Source organism: Budorcas taxicolor, unplaced genomic scaffold (genome assembly GCF_023091745.1).
Source record: "Budorcas taxicolor isolate Tak-1 unplaced genomic scaffold, Takin1.1 scaffold153, whole genome shotgun sequence".
Taxonomy (NCBI): domain Eukaryota; kingdom Metazoa; phylum Chordata; class Mammalia; order Artiodactyla; family Bovidae; genus Budorcas; species Budorcas taxicolor.
Window position 1 is genome coordinate 143,110 of NW_026291620.1, and position 27,552 is coordinate 170,661.

At 38.5% G+C, this 27,552-nt stretch overlaps 1 protein-coding gene across 1 annotated transcript in view; it reads right to left on the reverse strand.

Annotated features, from left to right (window-relative positions):
* Positions 1-27,552, reverse strand: part of LOC128071122 (beta-2-syntrophin) — a 66,343-nt gene that overhangs the window by 20,164 nt on the left and 18,627 nt on the right. The window contains exon 2 of the mRNA XM_052664090.1: positions 9,382-9,595. Coding sequence (XP_052520050.1) covers positions 9,382-9,595 — 214 coding nt within the window. The remainder of the gene's footprint in view (positions 1-9,381; positions 9,596-27,552) is intronic.

Below are 27,552 nucleotides of genomic sequence, written 5' to 3' on the forward strand. Positions count from 1 at the left end.
TCACAAAGCCCATACCTGAAGCATCTTTAGATAGCAAGTCACAAGCTATTTTGCTTCTGTTTTAGTTATTCTTCTGATGAGTTTATTTGATTTCCTATCCTATAGCTAAATACAGCAAGAAGTAGCTTGAGATTAAAACTTTGGGGGTTTTGAATAGCAGGTTAAGTCTGGATATTAATTGGTAAGCAACGTGGAATCACTGAGGATTCTGAACAAGGGGACAATATGATCAAGACAATGAATTAAAAAATTAACTTTATGAGATGTCTGTATACCTAGGTTCAGAGGAGCATCATTCACAATAACCAAAAGGTGGGAACAACCCACATGTCCATCAATGGGATGAATAAACAAAACGGGATACACACACACACACATAATATTCAGCTTTAAAAAGGAAAGAAACTCTGACACATGCTACAATATGCATGAACCTTGAGAAGATTATTCTAAATGAAACAAACCTATCACAAAAGGGCAAATATTATATGAGTCCACTTATATGAGGTACCTAGAGTAGTCAAAGTCACAGAAACAAAAACTAGGATGGTAGTGGCTAGGGGATGGGAGGAGAGGGAAACGGAGAGCTGTTGAATGGGTACGATTTTTGTTGTGCAAGAGGAAAAAGTTTTGAAGATTGATATTAGAGTAATATGAATATAATTAATACCTTTATAAATAAACTATAATTATAGTTCAATTAATTGAACTATACATTTCAAAATAGTTAAGATGGCAAATTTTATGTTGTCAGTGAGTGTGCGTGTGTGTGCTCAGTTGCTCACCCATGTCTGAATCTTTGCAACCCCATAGACTATAGCCCACCAGGCTCCTGTGTCCATGGGATTTCCCAGGCAAGAACACAGGAATGAATTGCCCTTTGCTCCTCCAGAAAAATAGTTATGATGGTAAATCTTATGTTATGTGTATTTTATCACAATTAAAAATAATAAGCTAAAAAATAATTTCATGGTGGGATGTAAGATGGATTACAATAGAGAAATGGCCTAGGGAGATTTAATTGGACCCAAAAAGGATGAGACTACCTGCTGAGTCACCAGCAGGACACACACTCCTAAGCAGGAGGAACTCCTCCATCCAAAAAGTCCAGAAAAAGTAGAGAGAAGGAAAGAGATTTCTGACAAATAGCTTAATATTCACATTGACCTTTATTTAGTTTTCTATACTATTTTATAATGTTTTTTTCTTTCTAATATTATTTTTCACTATATCAGTTGTTGCTGTCATGGTCCTTAACATAAATATTGATATTTCTTGGCTAAAAAAACGATTATATTCTCTAAAAAAAACAATTATACACTTGTTACGGGATGATTTAAAACAGCAGATTACCCCCACTCCCTGACCCTGAACTCCTGGCAGCTGTTGATCTAGGAATCCTGCAGTATGTAACTTTCTCACTTAGCAATATGCATTTAAGGTTCCTCCATGTCTTTTGTGGCTTAAGAGCTTATTTCTTTTTATGGCTGAATAATATTCCACTGTCTGGGGGAACCATAGTTTGTTTATCCATTCACCTATGGAAGGCCCTTTTGGTTGTTTTCAAATTTTGGCAATTATGATGAAAGCATTCATGTGTAGGTTTCTGTGTGGACCTAAGGTTTTGACTCCTTTGGGTAGATACTAAGGAGCACAATTGTGGGGTCGCATGGTAAGACTACTATGTTTAGCTTTGCAAGAAACTGCTAAACTGTCTTCCAAAGTAGCTGTATCATTCTGCATTCCCCTCACTGATGAATAAGCCTTCCTGGTGTTGTACATCTTTACCAGCATGTGGTACTGTTCGCTGGATTCTGGCCATTCTAGTACGTGTACAGTGACATTTTATTGTTTTAATTCACAATTCCTTAATGGAATATGATTTTAATACCTTTCATTTGCCAATTTGTCATCTCTATTTCTTCTTTGGTGAAGTGTCTGTTGCCCATTTTAAAACTGGGTTGTTTTCTTATTACTGAGTTTTAGAATTCCTTGTATATTTCAGATGTTAGTCCTTTATTTCATGTGTATTTTACAAAGATTTTTCTCCCAGTCCTCAGCTTATCTCTTTGTTCTCTTAACAGTGTGTGATGGTTAATTTTATGTGTCAACTTGACTGTGCTAAGGTATGTCCAGGTAGCTGGTAAAACATTATTTCCAGGTGTGTCTGTGAGGGTGTTTCTGCAACAGATTAGCATCATCAGTAGAATGAGTAAAGGAGATGATCCTCGCCAGTGCGGCTGGGCATCATCCAGTTCACCGAGGGCATAAACAGAATAAAAACGCAGAGGAGAGGCAAATTCGCTCTTGTCTGAAGTTGAGACATTCATCTTCTCCAGCCCTCAAACACTGGTGCTCCTGGTTCTTGGGCCTTTGAACTTGGGGTGAATTTTAAGACTGGCTTTTCTATTTCTCCAGCTTGCAGACCATGGGACTTTGTCTTCACAACTGCATGAGTTAATTCCTATAATGAGTAAATAAACCTATCTATCCATTCTATTGTTTGTTTCTCTGGGGACCCTAGTACACAGTGTCTGTTACACAGGAGAAGCTTTCATTGTTAATAAAGTTCAACTTGTAAAGTTTTCTCTAATGTACTGTGCTTTCGGTATTTTATCTAAGGAGTCATTTACAAATTTAAAGGGAATTTTTAAAAAGCATAATCCTACAAGCTCAGGGAGAAGATGAAAGGAGAGACTACAACAAAATTTTGGAAGCTGGCAAGCAGACAGAGCAGTTAAATGATTTAGCAAACCTAAGAAAAGTAGGGGAGAGTCAAATCTGAGCCAGTCCACGTTGCAGAATCCTGAAGAGGCTGAGGAATTGGAGGCGCCAGTTACCTCTGGAAGTGGGAGTAAAGCACGCAGCTACAATAGAGAGGCCAGCTGACCGGTTCAGCATTCCCCACACCCAGCAGCTAGTGACTGCCCCACCCTCAATCCAGCAGGAGCCTGACCGCCACCCTCATCCCACCAAACTGAACGCAAGAGCCAGGGATATCCTTAGTTTAGACCCTCTTCGGGGCTGACCATTTTCTACAGAGGCTGTTCATTTCTACCTGGTCGCTTTGGCACTGTAACCAGCTTAACATCCTTAATCACATGCTAAAAGTTCAGTCGCAAAACCATGACGAAAAATTTCTTTCACTCCTCCTACTGACCTACTTAACACTAAAGGCAGGAATCAGCTCATCCTTCTCTGGACACAAAACGTTCACCTTCTGAAAAAGCCTTCAGACCTCATACAGTTCCTGGGAAAGCCTCAGACACAGGTCCTTGGCCATAGTTAACACTCTGAAAATTCAGATGTTAAAGTTCCTACTTATTAATAAGTGAAAGAAAGGAAAATATATCAGTTATAAAATAAACTTAACCTGATTAAGCAGAAGATCATGGGACCACTAGGCTAAAAAGTGGGAAAACAGGAAGTAAAACAGTTCCTTAGGACATAATCACGAACTTTTCATCAAAAGAGAAAATTTGCAGTGTTTCTTAAAATGTGATTGTAAAATAGGAAATTAAATTAGAAGAATTCAGAACACAAACTCCACAACAGGACTAATGATTCTAGGATCCAGAAGTCTGCCTTTGAAGAAGCAGCCCCTGGAGCTGATAAAGGGAACAAAGTGTTTCCTAATGTTGACTGGTGTTTTAAAAGACAAATTCAAATGAAAACTACTAAGAGTTTGGAGGCAGTCTGCCAGTCATTGTTTGGGCCCACAGGAGAGAGGAGGAGACAGCTACAGTGTGAAGAGGTCTGGCCTCCAGTCAAACCACTGAGGATTTCCTGAGAAAAGCAATTACATTCTGACCAGATGAATCAGATCATGGTTAGGTCCACAGAAGCATAAGATTGTCTAAGTCGAGCCTGCTTATTCTGTTCAGAAGAGTCTTTGTCATAACGTATGAGTTCAATTTATAATAATGTTCAATTAATAATCATGTTGTTTTGTATGTCATAAAGCCAAAATTTACCTTTTACATGGAAAACAGCCAAAGCGAAGATGACCCAGACCTTGTGAACCTCTTCAACAATAACAGAGTTACATTTCCGAAAAGCAGCTTTAAGAACACCTTGTTCTCGATAAACTCTGCACTGCCCATAATGCTGTTTGCTAAGGAACAGGCTCATGTTCTCTCCCTGGAGTTTGTCATTATTTATTTAGCTTTCAGTTTCCACAATGAACTGCTTATAACGATCAGAAGCATCTAGTGAGGTCTTGAAAGAGGAGAGGTAGAAAAAGCAAATAAATTTCTTCCCCCTCCTCACTTATACATTCTGATAGTCAGCACTTTTTTCCAGCTCTAGATAGTCAAACTAAATCAATGTAGTGAAACAGAGGGGAAATAAAGGCTGCTTTCCTCTCCTGTCAAAGAAGTCTTTACATAAACACAAAGGATGAACCACAAAGAGATTCCACTACACACTCAGTTAATGTTAACCACTTTGGAAAAAAGTCTCGCAGTTTTTTAAAAAAAGTAAATATACACCTATCCTTTGAGTCAGCAGTTTCACTCCTAACAACTTATCCACAAGAACTAAAAATGTATGCCCACAAGAACTGTAACCATCAATAGGAAAATTGATAAAGAAACTGTGAAACTGTGTTATATCCATAAAATATGCTACTACTTAGCAATAAAGAGAAAGAACTATTGTTACACATAACAGGAAGGATGAATCTCGAGAATCTTACACTGGAAACCAACACAACACTGTAAAGCTATCTTACTTCAATTAAAAAATAAATTAAAAAAATCATACACTGAGTAAAATAATTCTATCACAAAAAGTACACATGACATGACTATAATTCTATGAAGTTTTAGAATAATTGAAACCAGTATATGACAGCAAGTCAGAACAGGAGTAGCCTTGGATGGTGGGAGAGGGAATTGACTGGGGAGGGCAAAAGAAAACCTCCCAGGGTAAGAGTAATACTCTGTATCTTGACAGGCTTGGGTCACACAATTGAATGCATCTGTCAAAACTTATGGTTTGTATATTTTATTGTATGTAGATATTATCTCAAAAGAAAAAAAGTTACACCAAAAACACTGAACTCTATATGCATGTTTGAGTAGAGGGACGCATAGTAATGTAAGCAAGTTACTTTGAAACGAATCAAAAATATAAGATGGACTGATGGATGGCTAAATGGGCCTATTTGTGATAAAGCAAACATAGTAAAATGTTAACGGTAGAATCTAGGTGGTGGAGAAATGAGTGTTGACTGTAAAATTATTTCAACTTTGCTGTAAGTTTTAAGATTTTCACAATAAAACATTAGGGAAAAAATTAGGGCTACAATGTGATAAATATCTTGGTGACAGATGTCCTGATAAAATTTATTTTTATTGTTCCTAAATGAACTGTTTCTCTACATGGCTTTAAACACTGCAGTTGTGTTACCTGTCATGACATTCCCTTTGACAGAGCAGAGATAAATTTAAGGATGAATGAGCTTGAAGTGATTTTATAGATACTATCATATTTATTCTTGAAGTAGTTCTAAAAAAAATGAGTTAAACATGTATTATTATGTTCATTTTATGGAAGGAAAAAAATAGGAGGACAGAGAAATTAAGGGACTTATTTAAGGTTACAAGGACACCAGCAGCAGGTATAATAATAATATACTGAGAGCATTCTATGCCAATTTTATAATCATTCTCTTATTTAATCCTCACATAAGCTTTCATTTTCTACAGGAGGAAACCATGGCTTATGGAAAACAAATAGCTTGGCTGAAGTGTCAAAGTCCATCACCCTAACTTCAGTCTAACGAGTCAATGGTTCTGAACTTTTTTTTTTTTTAACCAAGACACATAGGATAAAGATCCACATTCCTGTGGGGATAAACAAAGTCACAAGTAATTTTTCCAGGTACCTGGAATTCTACTGCTTTTCTTTTTCTCTAGAAAGCACGCTTGGAATGCAAGTAAGAGTGACATAAGAATAACTTTGAATCTCTTTCGATTTATATTTTACAAAAAGCAGATCATTTGCAAATTTGGTATTTCTTTTTCCGGCGGCACCGTGGGGCATACTGGATCTTAGTTCCCCGATCAAAGATTGAAACTGCGCCCCCTGCAGTGGGAGCATGGAGTCAACATCGGGACTGCCAGGGAGGTCCCCAAATTTGGTATTTCAAGCAACATCAGAAATGAACTACTTTGCAGAATTAAGCCTGAGAATCTGCAACAGCCTGACTCTTCTAAGAACTTCCCTCATATAGTACACTCTGGCCAAGTAGACCAATCAATGGTCTTACTAAAGAGCATGGTGTCTGATACACTCTTGTAGCCCAAACTGCCCTCTCCATTTGGTTCTAAAAATCTATTTCAAATTTGACCATTGATCAAATATCTTTAGCATATGTGCTAAAGAGAATGCAGCCCCAAGTTTCAATAAAGGTCAAGATTATTGAGCTCTGAAAGACGTCTTCGTGGATGATAAACTAGCACAGCTTTCAGCAATAGAGCCAAGTCATTTCATCTTCCTCCTTCCTTCTTTCCTCACTCCCACAACTCCAGTATCCTACAGAAACTGTGTAATACTTTTTCTTTTCTTACAATACTCAGATATAGCAGCAGCACTCCAAGTGCTATAGACTAAATGTTTGTGTCTCCGCCTCAAATCCATATGTTAAAATTCTAACCCGAATATGACAAGATTAGCAAATGGGGCCTCTGGCAGGCAATCAGATCATGAGGGCAGAGCCCTCATAGATGGGACTAGTACTCTCCTGTGAGAGAGACCCCAGAGAGCTCTCTAGACTTCTCTGCCATTGCAGACATGGCAAGGAAATGACCACTGGAAGCGGGCCTTCACCAGACACTAAGTCTGCCAGTGCCTTGATCTTGGACTTCCCTCCTTTCCCCTAACCATGAAAAATAAAGTTCTGTTGTTTATAAGCCACCCAGTTTATGTTTTTTTTCTTTTTTTTTAAACAGTAGCTTGAATGGAGTAAGACAACAATCTATTCTCATTCCAGAAAGGATTTATAATGGAGGGACATAGCCTAAATACTTTCCTCAGCCTGACAATCAGTTGACAAATTTAGTGGGTATTTGTTCTTTAGTCACGTTATAACTCTACTCTAGTCCTTACTATTTAATTTTTTTTTAAGTCCATGATCAAAGTCTCTACATAAATCTAACTCAATTGAGAAAAAAAACTTAATTTGGATTTAAGAGGTGATTATTCACTTTACAAATTAGATTCTTACTGTATAAAAAAAAAACAGCATTTCTTCAAAGATCAAGCTGTTTTGTATTTATATATGATCCAATATATATATAATCTTTCACAAATAAACCTGTATGCCTGTATGTAACACAAAGTAATTTATATGTCTTGAACTTTTAAAAGAAAGCAAATAAAAACAATACAAACATATCAGAATGTAATTTTCAAAATATGTATATATGAGAATTCACTGGTGGTCCAGCGGTTAGGCAGAGAAGGCAATGGCACCCCACTCCAGCACTCTTGCCTGGAAAATCCCATGGATGGAGGAGCCTGGTAGGCTGCAGTCCATGGGGTCACCAAGAGTCGGACACGACTGAGCGACTTCACTTTCACTTTTCACTTTCATGCACTGGAGAGGGAAATGGCAACCCACTCCAGTGTTCTTGCCTGGAGAATCCCAGGGACAGGGGAGCCTGGTGGGCTGCCGTCTATAGGGTCACACAGAGTTGGACGCGACTAATGCGACTTAGCAGCAGCAGCAGCCAGTGGTTAGGACTCCATGCTTTTACCTCTGTAGACCCAGGTACTAAGATCCCACAAGCCACAAAGCAAGGCCAAACAAAACGTGTATGTGTGTGTCTGTATGAGGTGTATATATAGGATTCCCTGGTGGCTCAGACATAAAGAATTTGCTTGCAATGCACACACACAAAGTTAAAGTTAGCAGTTAAGACTTTTTAAGCTACTATTTCTTATGATCCTGATATGTGTTTGACTCTATGCAAAGGGCTGTATGTGATTATCTCATTTAATCTGCACAGTTAAGCCTTTTTTCTTAATCAATGAGAACATGAAGGTTTATAGAGGTGCAGGAACTTGCTCAGAGCCCTCCTTGGAGCAAGTGACCTAGTTGGGACTCAAACTAAGGCCTGTGTGATTGCAGAACTCAGCTGTTTCCGGCATACACACAATATACTACAGAGCAGGAGCTTCTATGTCCCTATGGCATAAAACGCTCAAGGTCATTCAGTTTCTGGTTGTCTTCTGTGAACCATCCCATCCTGAGTAGGCACCTGGCTATGCAATCAGATCAGAGGAGACCATAAAAGTCAAAGTAAATTATAAAAAGTTTGTCCTTGTGAAAGCGAAAGTTAGTCACTCAGTTGTGTCTGACTCTTTGTGACCCCATGGACTATAGCCCACCAGGCTCCTCTGTCCATGGCATTCTCCAGGCAAGAATTTGGGAGTGGGTTGCCATTTCCTTCTCCAGGGGATCTTCCCAACTATCGTTATCTTTCTTTTTCCCTTAAGGTCTATTCTAACACTAAGTTTAATGGTACCACTTCATGGCATTAATGAAGACAAAGTCATAGAAACCAAATGGTGATAGAACTAGGAGAGACATTAGAAATTATTCAATCCAATGCTCTCATTTTACAAATGAGGAAACTGAGGTCAAGAGAAGCTAACTTGCAAGAGTGATATTAGTAGTTGATGCAACCTGATCTATAATGAAGATCTCTGATTCTTTACACTATCCATAGTATAAGGAATTTCCTTCTATGGAGATATTTTTAGAAGTTTCTTGAACACGATTTTTTTCAGTTATTAAGTCATAATCACAATGAAGGAGTAATATTAACACTCCATAAAGGTATAAAATGAAACGTAAAGGCCTCTTCTTTCCTTCTACCTTCTAATCCCACTTCACTCCCCAGGGATAACCATCATTAAGTTTCTTGTGTGTTCGTCCAAAATTGTTTGGCCACCTGATGCAAAGAGCCAGCTCATTAGAAAAGACTCTGATGCTGGGAAAGATTGAAGGCAGGAGGAGAAGTGGACGACAGAGGATGAGATGGTTGGATAGCATCACCGACTCAATGGACACGGGTTTAAGCAAACTCCAGGAGATGGCGAAGGACTGGGAAGCCTGGCGTGCTGCAGTGCAGAGGGCCGCAAAGAGTCAGACAAGACTGAGAGGCTGAACAACAGCAGTGCACATATATGTCTGAAGTAATTTAAACATGGAAGCCCAGAAATGAGTCTTTCATCTCAGATTGATGTTTTACTTTACCTAATTTAGTCAACAGCCATAATACTGTATAAAATATGCAAAAGCAGTATTATAATATATCCATTTAAGTTTGCAAAGCTGTGAGTAGGATGTTCTCCTTAGGTACAGCTCACCTGTTCTCCAGGTCCGGCATGCTTAAGTTTCTAGCAGCAAAGCACATTTTGAGCGGGATGACCTTCCTGTCCTTGGTGCTGTTCTGGTGTTTTGGAGAACCAGAGTCTTCACTGCCACTAAAGCTGGGTGACTGGGGAGCGGCACCTTCCCAGGGCAGATCTGACACCAATGATGGCTTCTTGATATATGGCGTTACTTCTCGGATGAATTTAACTATGAACAAAAGTCAAAGAAGAAGGTCAGTATTTTTACTTCCTATGAAAAATAACTGAAATATATACATATAGGAACTATCTGGCATGAAGTGAAAAAAAAAAAAAAAAACAACACAAAGTTAAAGAGCCCACACACAGAATCTTAGGATTAGAGGGTGCTTTAAGAGCACAGGTAATCCAAATGATATGCCACCACTCTATCCTAAAAACCGGATTCTGAGACTTTGCATATGGTTTCTTCTTAGGACTCCCTTCTCCCTTTGCCTGCCTGGTCAACTCACCTCCTCAGCAGCCTATCCTGTTTACTCTCTCCAGGGTATTGCCATTACTCACTCCTCTGTAATAACTTCTAGGCACCCTGGGTTGTAATCCTTTGTTAATAATACTTCAGTTCCCCTGCTGGCTGCAAGTTCCCCAAAGGCAGGGTTTATGGTTTATTCAATCTTGATGTCCAACATTCAGACCAGTGCCTGTTCAGTAAATGTTTGAATACACGAGTAAAGGGAAAAAATTAACAATTAAATACTTGAATTATCTCAGTAGTTGGACAACAGGAATGAATCTGGAGATAGACTCATTATTTCCTGAGACAGCCCCATCTAGCTTTAAACAACTTTAGCATTTAGAAACTTGAAACTTTCACTCATTGGTTTGCTGTCTACAGAGGCCATACAGAACAAACTTAATCTCTTCTATATGAGGGCCCTTCAAACATCTGAAGTTCAAGATTATCTCTCTCTCCTCCAGGCTAGGTATCTCTACTTCAATTAGACTCAACCCAATCAACATTTGTAGCTACCTTCCAAGTATCAGGCATTAGGCTAGCCACTGAGAATACAAGAGCAGCTTAGGCATGGATTCTGCCCTCAGGAATGCCCAGTCTAGTAAGGGAGACAGTTATGAAAACAAACCATCATAGCTTTGAAAAACAAGTACAAAGATATGGTACTTGTTTTCCTATTAATGGTAGCTTTCTATTAATGGTATTAAAGGGTTTTTCTACCAATGGTAGTCCCAAATTAAGATATGGCTTTTAATCAAAAGAAAACATTCTCCTTTTTAAGTTCACTTTTAAGATGTACACTTCTTTTACCTCCTTTATGACTGGCGACTACTGTCATTTGAGGCATGGTGTTCTTATTTCAAAAACTAGATAAACTGAACATTATTAAAATCTTAAAAGCATTAAAATGTCAATAAATAGTTGAATATAGATAAATCAGTCACCATTTATCTATAAACATCAATAGATGTTACTTCAGGCATTTACCTCCTCTCAAATTACGCTGTGGAAGGTCATTAGAGTAGTATCAAGGGAACTGGAAAACTAGAAAGATACGGTCATTACCAATGCTTATCAATGTCATAATAGCTAGTATTAATATTTTATAGCATTACAAGCTTTACAAGCCTTCGAAATTTTACTAATAGATTGTACTTATGTGTGTTAGTTAGTTGCAAGCAGGTAAAAAAATTCTAGGCATATAATAAACCTTCAATAAACAGTAGGTGCCTTTTTTCTTCTCTAAATTAAAAAGCTAGAAAAGTTAAAAAAAATTAAAAGCCATCAGTAGAAGAGGCAAAATTATTTTCTTATAAGTTATTGAACAAGATCTGCTAAAGTTAAACGTACTTCTAGGAGATACAATACTACTAATGTCAACATTTAGAAAGATTTATGTGTGTTTATGTGGGTGCTTTCTAAGTCTAGTTATAACGCGTGTATTTTCGAGGTGGAGAGAGTAAGAGTTAACTGCTTCAGGTCACCAAGGAGACTTAACCACCCTAGAAAATGAGCAGGAGTGCGCCTAGTATATGCCTTGAGCAGCTGACTCGGGCACCTGAACACAAGCGTTAGTTTAGCTCCGGGCTTTCAAGAGAGAATAAGATCACAACAACTTGGGCAGAAATTCTTAAAGTTTCCAGGCACTGCTAATGGCAGAGATTTACTTTTTAAACATTTAAAGCAGTATACTAACTTTTGGGCTCCCAACTGGGAGAAATTAAAGACATTCTTAATGACTATTCTTAAATACTATAGTGTTAGAAAAGCCCCCTTTTATGACATACTCAGATGTTCACTTGATCACAGAGCATCAATGAGCTTATTACTATACACATTTAAATGAAACAGACATAAACACACAGCCTACTGCATGGCCTTATTAAAGAAACAATTAGTTTTACTTGAGTTGATGACAATGGCACCCATACCCCCATCTAACTGGCCATCCACAATAGCTGGAGAACCATAAACAGATATCTAATTTACCTGGGAAGCAGTACACAGGCTTATGTGATTTCAGTGTTCTGCTTTAAAACAAAGTAACTATCGCTTGTGTTTGTCCTGAGATTTTCAATTAATTTCATTACCCATCTTCCTGGGCTTCCCTGGTGGCTCAGAGGGTAAACAATCTGCCTGCAATGCAGGAGACCTGGGTTCGGTAACCTGGGTTGGGACGATTCCCTGGAGAAGGAAATGGCAACCCACTTCAGTATTCTTGCCTGGAGAATCCCATGGACAGAGGAGCCTGGCAAGCTACAGCTCATGGGGTCACAGAGAGTCGGACACGACTGAGCAAATAAGCACAGCACCCATCTTCCTACTCCATTTCACTCCAAGGCCTGTCCAAGTCCACAGAAGTAGGAGAAAAATCCTTTCTGAGGATCTCAAATTACTACTGAGATGACAAAGGAGAACTCAAATTTCCTTTCAAACCTCTAAGCTACAGTGGAATAAATCCAAACAAACCAGAAATAAGGTAGCTCTAAATTCATCCCCAACAATTAAAATTTTAGGATTTTAAAATTATGGCCTTTTATAATAAATTTATGCAAACTGGCAAAAAAGGATATTTTTTAGGCCTCAATTAAATTCTAACATGGCTATCTATTACTTTTATTCAAAAGTATTAGCTTTCATGCTTTTATATATATAAACATAGAACAAATGGTTGAAATAATTTGGGTATTTGGACTGCTTCTGTATAATTTCTCCTTGGTAGTATTCTTCAACTACTAATCTTATATGGTAAAACCCACTGTGGGTCATTTATAAAGTAAATATTTAAAAAATGAATTTAAAAAGTGATTTTCTTTGGAATGTTTCTTCAAACTGCAAAAGTATATGCAAGCTTTTCATTTTTTCACAAAAAAATGTTTTAAACATCTTAGATTTGCATTTTTAAATGTTTTTGTAAGGAATACAGCTACCAGCAAATTTCCTTGTGGAAACTGCTAAACAGTAAGTAGATGTTTATTGAAAATCCTTTATATAACTCATGCACAACCAGAAAACACTGTGCATTTGAAAAATTACTTCAAGTTACATATTTTTCTTTTCTTTTTGGTGTTGACATTTCTGTTTATTTTCTGTGACATATCTCTGTTTTTATAAGTCAATTCTACTCTTAGTACTTCTTCCTCCCCTAAAAAGAAGTACTGCTTTATGTGAAATAATGCTCCTATCTGTGTCATTCCCTTCTTGCTAACTTCAAAACATACGAAAGCAGGGACTTCCTTTTGGTCCAGTGGCTAGGACACCACACTCCCCATGCAGGGGCCCAGGTTCCATCCCTGGTTGGGAAACTAGATCACACAGGCCACAGCTAAAGATCCTGCATGCTGCAACTAAGACCCGGCACAGTCAAATAAATAAAATAGATAAATAAATAAATATTTTAAAAATAGAAAGCAGAGGACTGTTGACAACTGTAAGCAAGTCTTGACCACCTATAGCATTAGAAAACATGGAAAGATAAAGACTTTTATTTTCACTAAAGCAGAGGCAACAAGAAAGGCACTTTGCATAAGGCTGCTTAGGAATAATTTATATTGCTTCTTTTTTTTTATGCAGTAGGTCATTTATTATCACAGAATCTCTAATTCTTCCTTTCTGTTTATAATAAATGTATATTGCTTCTTAATCTCCTGCTAAAATAAAAAAGTAGAGGCTAGTTTTATTTTGTTTTTTAATTAACCTTATCAGATTTTTAAAAATGATGTAAAATGACTCAAACACTATAAAACCAAAGGCAAAACTCAGGGTATATCAGAGTTACTAGGTGAAAATAGTAAGTTCTCAAAAGAAAAATAAAAGCTTTTATGTTTTAAAAAATTATATATAATTAGTATGTTCATAAAGTACTCAAGAAAATATGCCATTTGCTAATAATGGTTATATCTGTATTGTAATTATAGTGATTTCTTCTATTGAAAGTTATTTCTACAATGCTTGAACTTTTAAATAAGCATATGTTCTATTAAATAAATAACAGTAAAGTTAATTCTGGGGTTCCCTTGTGGTTCAGCTGAAACCCCCTGCAATGTGGGAGACCTGGGTTCAATTCCCGGGATGGGAAGATCCCCTGGAGAAGGGAAAGGCTACCCACTCCAGTATTTTGGCCTAGAGGATTCCATGGACTGTAGTCCATGGGGTCACAAAGAGTCGGACACAACTGAGCAACTTAATACATGCCATCAAATAACAAAGAAAAACACGGATTAGAAAGCAATTTCAGAAAAAGATTCAAGGGCAGAGACAACAACAATGGGGAAAAGTGATTGTTCCATAAATGCTGAAAGAACAATGGAGTATCAGCATGCAGTTGCTGTACGTCTGTATCTCACATCCTCCAATGCATTTGCTAACCTACAGCTGATGCTCTTTGGATTTTTGTAAAGTCACTGAAGTATAAAAACAGAGCAACAAATTTTAGTCAAATGAAATTCAGTACAAGCCTTGATATTACCATTTATCTTTTGAGAGGTCTGAAGCACATAATTTTCTTGTCTAAGCCTCAGTTTCCACATTTGTAAAACATTAAATACCAACTTCAAATGGCTATGGCGGTTGAATGAGAAATGGAAGAAAAGTGCCCATGCCTGTGCTTGAGCACACAATGAATATCAGTGTGTATTTGGGTGTGCAATTAATACAATATACTCTGGACAAAGTAGGTAGAGGCTAAGATATGAAATTGAACAGACCATATTTGCATTTCAGTTCTGTCAATTATAAACTTCCTGATTTGGACAAATAATTCAACTTTTCAACTTCAATTTCTAGTCCACAAAACTCTAATATTAACCTTAATACCAACTATCCTGAATAACTGAGAGGATTAAGTAAGATTAACTATTTTCCTGGGTTCATTTTACACTGTGGGTGGTGACTGCAGCCATGAAATTAAAAGCTGCTTGCTCCTTGGAAGGAAAGCTATGACAAACCTAGACAGCATATTAAAAAGCAGAGGCATCATTTTGCTGACAAAAGTCCATATAGTCAAAGCTGGTTTTTCCAGTAGTCATGTACGGATGTGAGAGTGGGACCATAAAGAAGGCTAAGCCCCAAAGTCTCAGGGGCTCAGAAGATCATGGAAAATCTTGGTGGACTGCAAGATCAAACCAGTCAATCCTAAAGGAAATCGACCCTGAATATTCTTTGGAAGGACTGATGCTGAAGCTCAAATTCTTTGGCCACCTGTCATGGAGAGCTGATTCACTGGAAAAGACCCTGATGCTGGGCAAGACTGAAGGCAAAAGGAGAAGAGGGCTGCAGAGGATGAGATCGTTGGATGACATCACCAACTCAATGGACATGAATCTGAGCAAATTCCAGGAGACAGTGAAGGACAGGGAAGCCTGGCATGTTGCAGTCCATGGGGTCACAAAGAGTTGGACACAATTTAGCAAATGAACAACAATAACATATGTCACAGTTTCTGTTTTGCTCATCTTCTCCATTTGACCAAGGGTCACTGAAGGGATTAAAAGCCAAGACTACAAAAGTCAACAATAATTGCAACACGTCACTTCTATAGGGTTTATCTGTCCATGGTTCTTCACTCTTTTTAGTCACTCCTCAGAATTGTGTTGCTGTCTGGGCAGGACTACTTAAGGTCCTGAATACATTCTCTTGCACATTCATGAGGTGAAATTCATGTACTTTCATAACACATACACAATCTTTTTGTGACTCTGGCTTGACATCACACTTGCTTCCAACCTTTCAGAGCAAGTTTTACCCCAATCCATATGACATCACTGTAACAATATGTGTACTTAGTTTTAGTACAAATGAATGTAACATAGTGGTCAAAATTTGGCAGTATATTGATAAAGTGTTCACAACAGGGATCATGAACATATTGATGAACCACAAATATTGTCTGGATGAACTATGAAAAATTCTGTCACAAATATAGATATATTTAGTCCTAATTTCCCTATCCTGGGGAAAACATGAGAAATATTTATGGCATGGGTGGTAAAATCCAGTTAAAAACTGCTGCTAATAGCTCTAGATTAAGGATGTTTGCAAATATTTGAATAAAGCGTCCATGTTCAACACTGTCATCTTCTTTTTGATTATGTGGAAACTGGTCACTCCACAGACTGAAGGTTATCACACAAAATGCATATGAATGATCTTTGTTGAGGTTCTTGTCAACTAAATGTGTTATTAGAAAACATAAGCCATTAGAACAAAATTCTACTTAATAAACTATTATCTACTTAAACACATGGTTTATGGATGAGCAGTTTATTCTCGAAGTGATATAATAATATAATATTATAGGGAGTCAATAATGGTTTAAAACATACTTCTATAAGAAAGCCCTTGTCTCACAAACCCAAGATATATGCTTTTATCTACTCCTAACATGAATGAGCTTCCCTCATAGCTCAGTTGGTAAAGAATCCGCCTGCAATGCAGGAGACCCTGGGTTGATTCCTGGGTCGGGAAGATCTGCTGGAGAAGGGATAGGCTACCCACTCCAGTATTCTTGGGCTTCCCTTGTGGCTCAGCTGGTAAAGAATCCGCCTGCAATGTGGGAGACCAGGGTTCGATCCCTGGGTTGCGAAGATCCCCTGGTGAAGGGAAAGGCTGCCCACTCCAGTATTCTGGCCTGGAGAATTCCATGGACTATATAGTCCATGGGGTCGAAAAGAGTAGGACAAGACTGAGCAACGTTCACTTTCACTAACATAAATGATAGTATTTCCCTCATAGCCCAGTTGGTAAAGAATCTGCCTGCGATTCAAGAGACACGGGTTCGATTCCTGGGTCGGGAAGATCCTCTGGAGAAGGAAATGGCAACCCACTCCAGTGTTCTCGTCTGGAGAATCCCATGGACAGAGGAGCCTGGCAGGCTACAGTCCACGGGATCACAAGAGTCGGACACAACATAGCGACTAAACCACCAACATAAATGATAGGAGACAATTTTTACTATTCAAAAAAAAAATTGTAATGTTTCCCCCTTTTCAACATCAATGAACTCTCTCTATGTGCAAAGCATGTAGGTTATTTAAAATGTTTAATATACACTCTGACCTCAAGTTTTCTAGTTGAAAAGGAAAAGAAAGATACATAACCCGCACCCCCCAAAAGACCAATTAATAAAGGAGAAATGAGAAAAGGTACTATGTGATGTATGCTGTTAAAGAAGTAGAAATAAAATGTTACACAAAACTGGATATAACAACAGCAAACAAAATTAAATAACTGAAAAATATTTAATGAAAACACTAATAAAGTAATGTTTTTCTACTAGACCAGAAAAAAAAGACCTAGCAGTTTAAGCACAAGGAAATCCTTATCCGTTGCAAAGTGGATGTCCTGGACTAGCTGGACATACCGGATGGTTTGTTTTAGATAGGCACTCCAAGTGATAAACTATAGACGGAAACACAGTATTAACCCAGCACAATAGCTGTGCTCAAGGGGTCAGCAAGCATTCCATCCTGAACATCCAGTCAGTTACCACTGGGGAACAAGAATGCCATCCAAGTTTCCATCTCTTTAAGCACTTCACAATTTTTTTTATTGTACAAAAGAACTGCTATTAGTAACTGCCAAGCTTTTGTTGTCACGAGGGATTTTCTGACCAAATTGGCAGAATTAACTGAGTTCAGGAAGAGGAGAAAAGACAAAGATATGTTCATTTTCTTTTCCTCCTCCTTTTTTTCCCCTCCTTCTTATATAACACATGACTGAGGAGTTCAGCTGTGGTAGACCGAGAATTGTCAGAGTGCACAGACTTCAACTACTGTAGTGAATTTAAGCAACAATGCCATGTACTGGTCAACCCACAACAAATAACGGCTTTCACTTATAATTCGTTTTATTAACTTTTTAAATTAAAGGGTAATTTTCAAAAAGCTGGAACAATTTAAGCATCAAAATAAATAACAGTGGTATGGGGTTATAAATATCCATGAGTCCACACAGATATAAATAATTGAATAAATAAATAAATGAGGGATAAGGGATAGCTCTTAAAGAATTTCAATTAGAGAATTCCCTGGCGGTCCATCCACTGCTTAGGTCCATTCTTACGGCAGAGGGCCCAGGTTCAATCCCTGGTCTGAAAATTAAGATTTCACAAGCCATGTGGTGCAGCAAAGAAGCAGAAGGAGAAGAAGAGGAATTCCAATTAACAAGTGTTAAAGGAATGAGAAAAAAAGAAAATCATCATTAGGACACTACACTAATAACTGTTGTTCACCAAACCAGTAATGAACACTACAATTAGTGAAAAGGTTAAAGGATAAAGGGTGAAAGCTCAAACAGTAATAGGATACTTACAGTCTTGACCAAGATATTTATTAATTACAAAGGGGGAAATGTTAACTTTATGTGGAGAGATTCGATAGTTATAAAGGTTTACGTTACTAGTATTAAGACATATTGACATCACGCCCACTACCCTCCCATATATACTGAGAAGGATATATCACTTCTGTAGTATTCTTGCTCAAAAAATACACAAGGTCCATTTGTTCATGATAAAATGTGACACAAATTCAAACTGATAGATACTTTACAAAATGATTCAAATGGTTCAAAATCGATTCCCACAATAAGGTTAGTTAACACATCTATTACTTTACATAATTACAATTTTTAAGTGTGGTGAGAACATTCAGATCTATTCTCTTTGCAACTCCAAGTATATAAGACAGTTTTGTTAACTATAATCATCAGCTTGAACATCAGATCCCCAGAACTTATTCATCTTACAATTGGAAGTTTGTACCCTTTGACCAAATACCACTTTGCATTTCCCTCCACTCACTTTTAGTTTTACTTATTCTTAACAAGTCAGAGTAAATTTGAGAGGTCAGACTCATAACAAAACCAAAGAACAGTATCATTCTAGAGGCCATTCCCTTCTCCAGGGATCGAACCCGGGTCTCCTGCACTGTAGGCAGATTCTTTACCAGCTGAGCCACCAGGGAAGCCCTTTTCATTCTAAAAGCATCTACATGTAATTCCAAAATTTCATGCCAAGCGTTCCTGTCAAATAATACTAAGTAATATTATAGTGCATTACTATAATACATAGTAATATTAGACACTCTTTGGTTATGTGAGAGTTTGCCCTTGCAACTGACAGTCAATTTGTGTTAATATTAGCTTCCTATAATCAGTAAGAGTGCTTATCTTGAGATTATGTTTATCTTCATGCATTCTAAATCCACCTCTCTCCCAGAGATTATTCTAGGAAAGGAGAAAGATCCACAATTGTAGAGTGTAGTATGTACCCTTGAATTATAGAGCTATAGTCAATATAGCCTAAATAAGTGATCATATTTAGAGATGAATGAAATAGCTATCAATTTCATGTACATTATGTTTTGACTCCTTACACACACACACACAGCCGTCCAGAGTGTCCTGTGCACAAATACTAATCTAAACAATTTACATAACTGCAGAGCTAGAGGAGACCTCAGTGATCATTTGTACAAACTGTTCATTTTTAAGGATGCTAAACTGAAAATCTAAGAAAAAGGAGGCTCAAAGAAATTTAGAAAACTTCTTCCAAGCTGCAGTCTGTGGCAAAGCCACGGCTAAAAACCCATGTCATCTTTTCATGAATATGTCCTCAGCTTTCAGTTTGGCTTTTGAGATAGTGGAAAGTCATAAAACACTGTTTGTATAAATCCATCAGCCACCAGTACAAATGAGTCAGCACTCAAACTTGCTCACTGGCTCTATACAGTTAAAAAGTGGAGTAACCAGGTCTTATCTAAGATTAACAGGATAATCTCACCGTGTGTGTAAGCAAGTGAGCATTTCAATTCATGTTTCAAGAATAAGGGGGAAAAAAAAGAAAAAAGGGCTGGCTAACACCTTGCAGAAGGGTGTGTACTTTACAATGACCTTTCTATTAGCATATTTTAAAAACTCAGGTCAGAGTCCTTTCATCCTGTGGTAATTCACTTTTTCTGTATTAGACACAAGACTTTAATAATAACAACCAGGGATCAATATTTAACTCACTAGCCTGCCCACACTGACAGCACATGGTGCTCTGAGCCGGCAGCAGCACAGAGGCGCCAGAACAGTCAGAGCCGCAGTCTCCATCCCCGCCGTGGGTGTGGCAGCGTTGGGTGGTGGGGCGGAGGGCGGCAGCGCGGAAAAGCGGCTGGAAAGCCCCAGCCAAGACAAAACTAAACAAAAAGCACGAGTCAAGAATGCTATTTTTCAAAAGAAAATGATTACTTTTTGGAAAAGAGTGTGCTTCTGTGTGTCCATCCTTCACAAGAATTTACATCCACGCTCGTGGCTTAATTCCATTTTTTTGCAGTTTAGCTTCCTTATATGTAAAAATCAAAGTCTATCCTTAGGGAGTTATTGTGAAGATTAAATAAAGCATGGACTGGAAAAGGATTTTATGAATTATAACAGCCATACAAATTTGAAATATTACTATTATGACCTAGTGCAGAACCTGACTGTCATTTTCACCAGTTTCAGAAATTAGCACAGCACATGGTAAAAAGCATCTGTTAAACGAATGAGTGTACAAACTGGTTAAGACCTCTTCCCCAGGAGCATTACCATAGAACATAAAGGATTACATGTGGTGTGAACTCAGAAAAATGACCACTGTGCCTTTCTGCGTCTGCCCTAATCACAGCAGAGTACTACCATGAGGGTCAATGAATAAGGCTCACATAGCAGACCTGATCTCAGAGGAAACAGGCCCCTCTCAGCCCCGCCATCCCTGAACAATGAATAAAACACATTCCATGTCTCCACCAGTCTCCAGACTGGTAATAGAGGACACAAATATTCAATCACTGACGTCAATGCTCAGTTAATGTTCAAAAACAGAGTTAAGTGTTTTATGTGAATAATTTCACTGAATCTCATGATAACCCTAGTAGGTAGGGACATTTATTATTCCCATTTTACAAATGAGGATACTGAGACCTTAGAGAAAAAAAAAAAACTTGGCATGTGCCACTCTACCAGTAAATAACAAAGACAGAAAGAAAGACCAACCATGTAAATACTACTATATTTTACCAATGAATAAGTAATAACAACTCAGTATATTAAGCTCCATTACAGAACTATATACAGAATGTATTACACAAAGTAATAGGAGACTTATCACTGAAAATGATAGTAGAAGTACCCCAGGCAGACAAGATGGAAGTGAGTGTGCCTGGCTGAGGTTACAGCATCCAGTCGAGGACATGAAACATTCAGAGAAATGTAAGCAGTTAGGAAAGGCCAGAATCGGGGTCAGGGTAAAATGCTGTGATCTGTTCTAGAAAGGTTGTTGATACGTAGTTAAGGGTGATCAGATACTGTGAAAGGTAGCCCTGGCTGTTATGGATCATTCCTCCTTAAAGAACTACCAAGGTGAATATTCAAAAAGAAAAAAGTGAGGTCACTACTGAAACACAGATCACAAACTTCATAATAAAATGGATAAATACGTATTTTTAAAGAACTGAGTTAAAGAAAGGATACAACCTAGATGTCACTCAAAAACACATCACTTGAGTTGTGAGCAGAATTAGTATAAACTGTGTGCTCTGGGGCTCCTGTCCTCAGGTGGCAAAATGTAATCAAGTCAAAGGATTGTTTGTCTGCACTCCAAAGATACCTGCACAGGATATCTCAAGTTTGTCCCCAGCCTAATCTACACACCTATGTGTGCAAAATCTGAAAGAAATAGGCTGGAAATGCTAGATACTGGGAAGAAGAAATGGGAAGGAAAATATTATCCAATTAAAAGAAAAAGCCATTATGTCACACCCAACAAACAAGACACCAGAACCACCCCTCCACACACCCCAATGATCAGTAGGCAAGAGAAGGAAGGGAAAAGGAAAGATAAAGCTGGAGATCTTTCTCCCTGCCTTACTAGGAGCCTGTGAAATTCAATTCTGGTAACAGCCTCTTCCCTGGGATGGATCTGAGGGCAAATGTAGAGAAAGTATTTCATATAACTTCCCTTAAGCTCTAAGAAAGTAAATTAGGTCATGCATATGAGAATTCTCCTTTTGGTAAGATTTCCCCGGTGGCTCAGATGGTAAAGCATCCACCTACAATGTGGGAGACCCGGGTTCAATCCCTGGGTCGGGAAGATCCCCTGGAGAAGGAAATGGCAACCCACTCCAGTTTTCTTGCCTGGAAAATCCCATGGACAGAGAAGCCTGGTAGGCTACAGTCCATGGGGGACATGATTGAGCAACTTCACTTCACTTCACTTCATGACTCTGTAAATAGGCAATTAAAAATATAACTTCAGGAAAACAAGCTATATACACACCATGACCATATGTGGGCAATGCAGCAGTAACGTCACAAATAATTTTCATTTCCACTTCCATAAATGAATTCAGCCCAACGGTCGAACTAAGGATTTGAACTACGTAAAAATGTAATTTGATGCCAAGAAAGATGTGGTAAACTGAAGAGCAGAAAAATACTTGTTTAGGCCATGAGCTATTCAACTGAGAGAGACTACTGAAGGGGCTGAAGTTGCCAGTTTCCATATGTTGGTAGAGTATTGAAAATATCTTGCTTCAGTTTAAGACTGGATGCTCTTAAGATGTTTTAGGTTTCCCAAAGCTTAAATCTGTAGTCAGCTCATTTAGGTGTGGGTGGTGTATTTAACCTGAGATCCTTTCTTTCCATAGAGCAAAATTAATGAATCATCTGTCCCTGTGAAAAATCTGTGCTTCTGAAAGAATTTCAAATCTAAGCTAGGAAAGGCCTGAGGTGTTACATCTAAAAGGAATTGTGGCAAAGTCTGACTTCTTAGAAACTACTGTCTCAACATGTTTTTCTTTTGAGGAGCAATAAAATTCCATATTTGGAATAATACCTGATGGGACGAATACAACCAGTGAATCTGGTGCTAGGTGAAAGATTTCTGGTGCTCCTGGTGCTCCTATGGAAGCAAAAGCCCTGAACAGCAATGCCATCCACTCTTGCTTCCTTACACTCTGAGCCAAGGAGGACAGTCCTCACCAGTCTCTAGCTTATAAGACAACATTAAGAGAAGAATCTCAATAATAACAGATTACTAATGGAGTTCAAAAAAAAAAAAAGCAGGAGGAAAGGGTTTGAGGAACCATTTTAAATGGAAAAGGCAAAAATCCAAAGGTTAATATTTTTAGAAATTCCAATAGTGCATAAAATTCACAACCTACATGTTGTATGAATAGGAACCATCACACTACCTTCTATTATAGGATCACTCTAGTGGCTCAGACGGTAAAGCGTCTGTCTGCAACGCAGAAGACCCAGGTTCAGTCCCTGGGTTGGGCAGATCCCCTGGAGAAGGAAATGGCAGCCCACTCCAGTATATGAATAGGAACCATCACACTACCTTCTATTATAAGCTCTTTAAAGGTAGACATTTTTCTCTGTTCAAAATAATTCCTACTAACCAGGGAGGTTCAAGGACTTACTCCTGCTCTTCATAAGCCTTAAGGTAAAAACTGGGAAGGACAAACACAAGGAGAAAGCCTCTAAGCCAATGAGAAGAGAGGAAGGAGACAGGGCCAGAGGCTGTACACCCTAAACAAATAATAAATGACTGCAAAGAAGTTTGCCTAGGTCAGGGTTAAATCTGATATGCTGGTAAGGGATCACAGAAAGGCTGGGAACAAACAGCTGTAGCTAAACATTATAGATATTCAGGTAATTGCTGAAATTACATGAGCAGATGACCTAAACAGTGGGTGTATACGAGAGAGATAAATAAGGCCCTGCTCCTAAACTAGCTAGCACCAGTTTCTCCAGACAGGCAGAAAGAGATCCTAAAATAATTTTCCATCCAGGTATAATGCATAGAAGGGAAGGAAAATTAACATTGTTTGAACACCTGTTATGTGCTTCATATAAATGGACATAAATTTGAGCAAACTCCAGGAGACAGTGAAGGAAATGGGAGTCTGGTATGTTATATATAGACCATGGGGTCACAAAGAGTTGGACATGACTTAGTGACTGAACAACAACAACTTCATATAAAATAGTTTATGTAACCTTCAGAATCATTTGACTGAGAAAGAAACAGAGGCTTAAAGAGGATAAACTGTTTTCCCCACAACACGCAGAGCTCTAGGTCTGCGAGGTTCCAAAGCCAATGCTATTTCTTCTACAACACAATCATCTGCGTGGATTCAGTTGGGTGTATTCTGCTCAACAGTAAAACTGGTGGCCTTCTGATCACCTCATTTTGTGGACCTACAGGTTTCTAGACCCTAATAAGCCACTGATTCCCTAGCTCCTGCCTTGATGAAAGCTCCTGGGCTGTGCCTATACTGGCTGACAGCTGTACAACTTACTTCTGCTGCTGAGGAGACACTGCTGGGACAGGATCATGAAAAGGCATGCATGAACAGCCAGGAAGCTAAAAACATGTGAAAGCAGGATTCTATGGGGTCAAGACCTCCAATTCCACCATTCTCACTAGTTGAAGAGATAAGGAAAGAGTTCACAATAGTGGATACTCCCAGAATAATTTAAATTTATGGGATTTTTTTGTTATTTTGTAGCAGCAGCTTTATCTCCAATTACATTTTGTTCAAGCAAAGACTAGCCTTCCCTTGTGGCTCAGCTGGTAAAGAATATGCCTGGAGATCTTAAAGATCTGCCCAAAGATCCCCTGGAGAAGGGAAAGGCTACCCACCCCAGTATTCTGGCCTACAGAATTCCATGGACTGTACCAGTCATGGGGTCGAAAAGAGTCTGACACTACTGAGCGACTTTCACTTTCTTTCACTTCCAAGCAAACATTAAAATTCATCTTCCATCTAATAGTAAATGCTGCAGATTATAGTAATTCACTCTTCACCCAGAGCCAAAGAGGACAAGAGAAACTCGATCGAGATGAAATATATTAGGAAAATAATAGCAAAACTGATTAATATCACATGAATAATTAAGAGCTGATTATGCAAAAAAATGTTTTAAAACAAACTCAAGTTTATTACCCTTCAAATAAGAAATCTAAAATAACCTGCTCAAAACTTTCCCTGAAAATCTGAGAATAATTTCAGGTTGGTATTTTTTTTTGGTAGTGTTGTTGACAATAAAGATGATCTCACAGGATTAACATTCCTTCTAGCTGTAATCTGTATCCTAATCTGGTTAATATCCAATGATTTACCAACTGTTCCCCACCTCCAACTTAAAAATATACTCCTTTCTTAAAGAATTTCAGATTTCTACAAATGGATAAAATGAATACCTTACTAAGCAGTATTAAAGGATTTTGTGTCCTTGCCTCCTTAATCCTTTCTATTTTGCCACAGCCCTGTCCCCTATTCAGTATATCAACATTACAAAAATAAGTTAGTTGCTGCTTTAAGCACAGATCTGCATTTAAGAAAGCCTTAGGTTCTAAGACTGCTACTTTTGGTTCAGTGCATTCTCTCCCATTTATTACTGTTAATGAATGGTCCTTCTAGGTCTGTGACATTAATATCATCACAATGCTAATACTGCTCAAGAAGCTTAAATAAATGGTAAGGCATCGAAGAAATCCTTAAATAATCATGCAGTCGCATGTGATACTTCTTATCTCAATGGCAACCCTTAGGCCAGGATGCTATTTTCCTATGGCTTTCCTGAATACACTGCTATAAGGCCCTTGGAGGCCCTGAAGGTGTAATGGGGGTATAATTACAAAAAAGAAAACAGAGATGACTCAATTTGTCTGAGATTTCAGTGAGACACCACTGAAGAGGGAAAATACAGAAATAAACAGGCAGCAGCAGTGTTTAAAGGGTTTAGTAAAAGTTATATAGAGAGTCCCCTGCTATTACTCCCAAAGAGAAATAGGGAGAATACTAAAGGTAGATGAACTTTTAGCAGTCAGGTTGAGGGCTATCTATAGCAAAGAAAAGTAGTCAATATACAAAAGATTACTTCAAGATAGACTGTAGCTCTAAATTTGAAACACAATCAAAAAGCTGCCCTTGAAGTGGGCAAATATTTCTTGGACAGAAAACATAATGCTACCATGAAAGAAAAAATTTCAGATCATCCAAATCCACCATTAAGAAACTGAGTGGCCTTACAGTTCAGGGCCTATTGACCTGTGGAAGCTCCCTATTGCTGGAGAAGGAGAGAAGGGTCTCAGATCCTTTCAGGACTCTTGGTCTTTCAGGAGGGACACAAAAGCGTCGAAGGGAAGAGGGAGGAAAAAAAAATCCCTTAGATCTCGGCACAATTAATTTACTCAAAAAGAAAATAAGAGAAAAATACTCAGCATGCAAAAGTCTTGTGAAGAAAAAGGAGGAAAACCACAGAACATGCCAAAGGCCGAGGAAGATAGCCCTTGGGACAGTGTACCACAGGAGGCAGAAGGACATCCTCAACTCTCAAAAGGCGCAAGCCCAGGAAGCAGAAGGAAACCTTAGAGGAGGGCTGACTCTGCCTGGTCAGGGACAAAACCACTGGGCATCTGGACCATGAAGAAATGATAAGAAGAACAGATGAGTCAGACACGACCGAGCGACTTCACTTTCAGTTTTCACTTTCATGCACTGGAGAAGGAAATGGCAACCCACTCCAGTGTTCTTGCCTGGAGAATCCCAGGGACAGGGGAGTCTGGTGGGCTGCCGTCTATGGGGTCGCACAGAGTCGGACACGACTGAAGCGACTTAGCAGCAGCAGCAGCAGCAGAGAAGGGATAAGACGAGTAAGAAATAAATTTGTGATGATGGACTAGAAACTGGAAACAGTATGAGCAGTATGAAAAGGCAAAAAGATAGGACACTGAAAGAGGAACTCTCCAGGTTAGTAGGTGCTCAATATGCCACTGGAGAAGAGTGGAGAAATAACTCCAGAAAGAAAGAAGAGACGGAGCCAAAGCAAAAACAACACCCAGTTGTGGATGTGACTGGTAATGGAAGTAAAGTCTGATGCTATAAAGAACAATATTGCATAGGAACCTGGAATGTTAGGTACATGAATCAAGGTAAATTGGAAGTGGTCAAACAGGAGATGGCAAGATTGAATATCAACATTTTAGGAATCAGTGGACTCCTGATGGACTGGAATGGGTGAATTTAACTCAGATGACCATTATATCTACTACTGTGGGCAAGAATCCCTGAGAAGAAATGGAGTAGCCATCATAGTCCACAAGAGTCCCAAATGCAGCATTTGGATGCAATCTCAAAAATGACAGAATGATCTCTGTTCGTTTCCAAGGCAAACCATTCAATATCACAGTAATCCAAGTCTATGCCCCGACCAATAATGTTGAAGAAGCTGAAGCTGAAAACTTCTATGAAGATCTACAAGACCTTCTAGAACTAACACCAAAAAAAGATATCCTTTTCATTATAGGGGACTGGAACGTAAGAAGACAAGACATACCTGGAGTAACAGGCAAGTTTGGCCTTGGAGTACAAAATGAAGCAGGGCAAATACTAATAGAGTTTTGCCCAGAAAATGCACTGGTTATAGCAAATACCCTCTCCCAACAACACAGGAGAAGACTCTACACATGGACATTACCAGATGGTCAATACTGAAATCAGACTTAATCAGTCTTTGCAGCCAAAGATGCAGAAGCTCTATACAGTCAGCAAAAACAAGACGGAGCTGACTATAGCTCAGATCGTGAACTTCTTATTGCCAAATTCAGACTTAAATTGAAGAAAGTAGAGAGAACA